The 4184-nt window shown below is 37.1% G+C and overlaps 1 protein-coding gene across 1 annotated transcript; it reads left to right on the top strand.

Moving 5' to 3' along the window:
* The first annotated feature begins 2958 nt into the window (after nucleotides 1–2958).
* Nucleotides 2959–3891, top strand: LOC114685904 (olfactory receptor 4C45-like). The gene has a single exon (XM_028860546.1). The coding sequence runs from the start codon at nucleotides 2971–2973 to the stop codon at nucleotides 3889–3891; it is 921 nt and encodes a 306-aa protein (XP_028716379.1). The 5' UTR covers nucleotides 2959–2970.
* Nucleotides 3892–4184: the final 293 nt, after the last annotated feature.

Genomic DNA, 4184 nt, shown 5'->3' with positions numbered 1-4184 from the left:
AAAAATCCAGACCCCTCAGTTACACAGGACACAACTTGAGGTAGGCAATCACACTGAAGAAAATAGTGTCTCTGACTTTTTAAAAATTCCTGTCCACTCTATGATAGCTAAGGGTCCAGCATCATCCTGTTGACTAAACTGAGCAATTAATGAAAATGTCACCATCTCTAGTGCTTGGATACTGTCATTTCAATCCTTAAGTAACAATATCCTTTAGACTAGTCATGTTTTTTTTAGAGAAATCTATTCTCTGAATTCTAAACTATACCTAAAATTACTCCATATACTATGTCAACATCAACAAAGCTATAATTAGCAAAAGAAATTTTTATAAAATTTTAATAAAGGAGTTTGCAAAAGTGTAGCATGCAGGTATCATCCTAAACTGCTGTGTACACACTTATTTAATCCCAATCCAAATGCATTCCTAAAATAAGTCACTACTAATGAAGTTTGTAGTCACCAAATGGGAGTATGCAGAAGACCGTGACTACTGTCTTGGCAAAGATTTCAACAGAAACAATTACCAGTCCTTTGGGTACTTGAGAGGCCAAAACATTACCAGAGCCTGTATTCTTTCTAAAGTCTATTTAAACAATTCTTTTATAATGTTGGCATAGATTCAAGGAAGAAAGAAGTCCAGAGGGTTTGTGAGCCAATGATTAGTAACAAGATTTGTTTCAGAGTCACTGCTTGGTCTCAGTGAGTTTCTACAGAGGTTAGTTACAGGAAAACTTGACCTTGAAATGAAAGAAATTCTCTCTGTACAATGTTCATGGGCTACTAGGAAGCAAAAGAGGTTCCCAAAGTGGTAGAGAAACCAGGTGCATTTAAGCTATTCCATGCATTTACACATTTTTAGAGTGGAATAGAAAAGTGCTTTCTGCTTTGAGATATTTGGCTTTATTTATTTTTTATTTATTTTATTTATTTTATTTTTTTGGTTTTTCGAGACAGGGTTTCTCTGCGTAGCTTTGCGCTTTTCCTAGAACTCACTTGGTAGCCCAGGCTGGCCTCGAACTCACAGAGATCCGCCTGGCTCTGCCTCCCGAATGCTGGGATTAAAGGCGTGCGCCACCACTGCCCGGCGAGATATTTGGCTTTATTTCAAATGCTTTTAACTTGAAGTCTAATATTCCATATTATGGAAACATATATGGCTATAAATATAATCCGGACAGTGGCAAAGTACATAGGACCCATGGCTAAAATAGCTCATTTCTGAGTAAATTGTGACAATGGGAATCAAAAAAATGAAAGCATGCATACTGGAGAACTGTCTAGAGAGATGTCAGCTCACAGTGTCTGTAGAAAGCTGTACTGCATGTTCTCAGAGAGGAAGAAACAATAACTTCACTAAACTACAGAGACGTCTCTCCACTCAACTACACCCAGGTCGGTGAAAACTATGTTTGTTTAAAAATTTTAAGTAAATTCACTTGATTTGGACAATTTATTTTCACTGATGTGGATCTTGTAGTCTTATAGTGGGCTCAAAGTGTAAAGTTTCGCTATGAATTCATGAAACACAATAAATTTAAATAATCTGTAGGAATTCCCAAGTCAGGTGATATTGTGAATCATTGAAGTCACTTTTAATATGCTATGTCCAATAGTCTCACTAAATACATTGATTCTGAAGTCTTGTTTGTAACAGCTTGATTGAAGTTAGAACCCTAAGTTAAATACATTGAGAATGATTAACCATATAGTTCCCATATTCAGGTCTAATGAATAAAAGGGAAATACTCAGGGACTAAGCCACCCTAAAAACTAAATGTATTTCTCCTCACTTGTATTGTAACTAGAGGTCTTGAAGCTGACTCTATCCAGAATCTGGATGTTATAGGAAGGAAATTATGGTACTTGATTTTTGGCAGGTGTTGTGGAAAGAGGCAGAAAGGGGAAGAGAAAGAATAAAACCTCTCCTCTTTTGTAAAAACACTGACATGCTGGTGAAAGTCCACATGGACAGAAATTGGAAGAAAACATTTTTGTATAGCATCAACATTTCCACCAGTTGTCAGTGAAAACTATCAATTCATCTATTTTGATTGGCTATATACCAAAATTAGAAAGTATATTTTTTTAGCCAGCCCTCTAATAGGTGGCCTCACCTCTTATAATTCCATTTACAGTGAGTGCCCAGCAGAATTTTACCTGACCCTGGACAAATCCTAAATGAGGAAACAGTTCAACACATGGAGGAAATTTATAAAATGCTGTGAGGACTTAGAAGGACTTTGGAGCCTTTACATGTATGCATCCAATGATACAAAGACAGAGATCATGAAAGAAGGGGCAGTGGGAAGTCTGGAATAAAAGGTGCTGTTCTAGAATTAATTACATTAATGAGCTGCAAAAAAATCCTTTTGTCATTCAGAAAGTAAGTAACTCCCCCTGTAGTTCTGTCTCTGTCCCTGAGTTCATGGGCATCATCTGCTACAGAGGAATCATACACACAGGACACAGGATCTTTACATCGAGCAAGGCTTTCAGGCTTTAGTTCTTCAGTGTAATAATGAATTTCATGAACATTGTGTTCATAGACCTCTAACATTCACGTTCATGCACAAATGTAATTTCAAATAAATTGAGATTCATGTTATTTGTCCCACAAGAATAAAACCGACAAAAATAAAGAATGCCACCTTTGAGATTATTCCCAGGATTTATTTTTAAAGGCTGATAGTTAACCTTCAGCCAACAACTATAATTAGACTTTGCTTTGTTGTAGTATTATAATAAAGTATTAGTACCAAGCTAACCTACTTTCCATCTTCAAAATTATCTGCAAAGTGATCTTAAGTGTAAAAGTAAAAATGTTGCTTTTTGATTTCAGCAGTTACAACAATGTGATGACAAAGTATTTCAATTTAGTATTTAAAATATTGTATTATTAATGGGACAGTCTATCTTTTTTTTTCAGATGTCTTTATGACCACAGCCTGAACTAAACTGTTTGAAAGGATGAACAATGTCACAGAATTCATCCTTCTAGGCTTGACTCAAGACCCAGATCTGCAGAAATTCTTATTTATTGTGTGCTTAATAATCTATTTGATCACACTGGCAGGTAACATGCTCATCTCAGTCACCATCTTCATCAGCCCAGCCCTCTCTACTCCCATGTACTTTTTTCTGTCCTCTTTGTCCATCATAGATGGTTTCTACTCTTCTTCCATAGCACCCAAAATGATCTATGACTTGATCTCTGAGAAGAGCATCATATCCTTCAATGGCTGCATGATTCAGCTTTTTGCTGAGCATTTTTTTGCTGCAGCTGAAATCATCTTGCTGGTTTCCATGGCCTATGATCGCTATGTAGCCATCTGCAAGCCTTTGCACTACATGACCATCATGAGCAGACCTGTCTGTGTATTTCTTGTGGGGGCTGCTATAGTCCTGGGATTCATCCATGGAGGAATACAGATTTTATTTATGGCCCAGTTACCATTCTGTGGCCCAAATATCATTGACCACTTTATGTGTGATTTAATACCACTCCTGGAGCTGGCCTGCACTGACACTCACACTCTAGGACCACTGATTGCTGCCAACAGTGGGTCACTGTGTTTACTCATTTTCTCTATGCTTGTTGCTTCCTATGTGGTCATCCTTCACTCCCTGAGGAATCACAGTTCAGAAGGGCGTCGCAAAGCCCTGTCTACCTGTGCATCTCATGTCACTGTTGTTGTCTTATTCTTTGTACCTTGTTCATACCTGTACCTAAGGCCTATGACTTCCTTACCCACTGACAAAGCCGTGACTGTGTTTTGCACTCTGGTGACACCTATGTTGAACCCTCTAATCTATACCCTCAGAAATGAGGAGGTCAAAAGAGTTATGAAGAAGCTCTGGGGTCAAATGTGGAAAGCTGGTGATGCATAAACCTGGTGATTTGTGTTTTTAAAAACAATGTCTAGTGTTGTTTCATGGACACTTGTTCTCCTTTTTAAATGGTTAAAATGACAAGAGTGAATTATATCCAATTTGCACCAAATTTCCATTTAATAGTAATTATATCTGTGAGTGGAGTACAATGTGACAATGCATATAGGTAATACATGTAAGAAAATAATATATATGAGGATGTCAAGAAGGTTATTAGAAAGTTCCTGGGTCAAATATGGTCAAACAATGGTTAAAGAAGTCTTATGATTTTCTATTTTTAGACAGGAATA

Source organism: Peromyscus leucopus, chromosome 4 (genome assembly GCF_004664715.2).
Source record: "Peromyscus leucopus breed LL Stock chromosome 4, UCI_PerLeu_2.1, whole genome shotgun sequence".
Lineage (NCBI taxonomy): Eukaryota > Metazoa > Chordata > Mammalia > Rodentia > Cricetidae > Peromyscus > Peromyscus leucopus.
This window is presented reverse-complemented; position numbering and strand designations above follow the sequence as displayed.

Coding starts and splice junctions, on each gene's coding strand:
- LOC114685904 (XM_028860546.1), top strand. CDS start 2,971: ATGAACAATGTCACAGAATTCATCCTTCTAGGCTTGACTCAAGACCCA.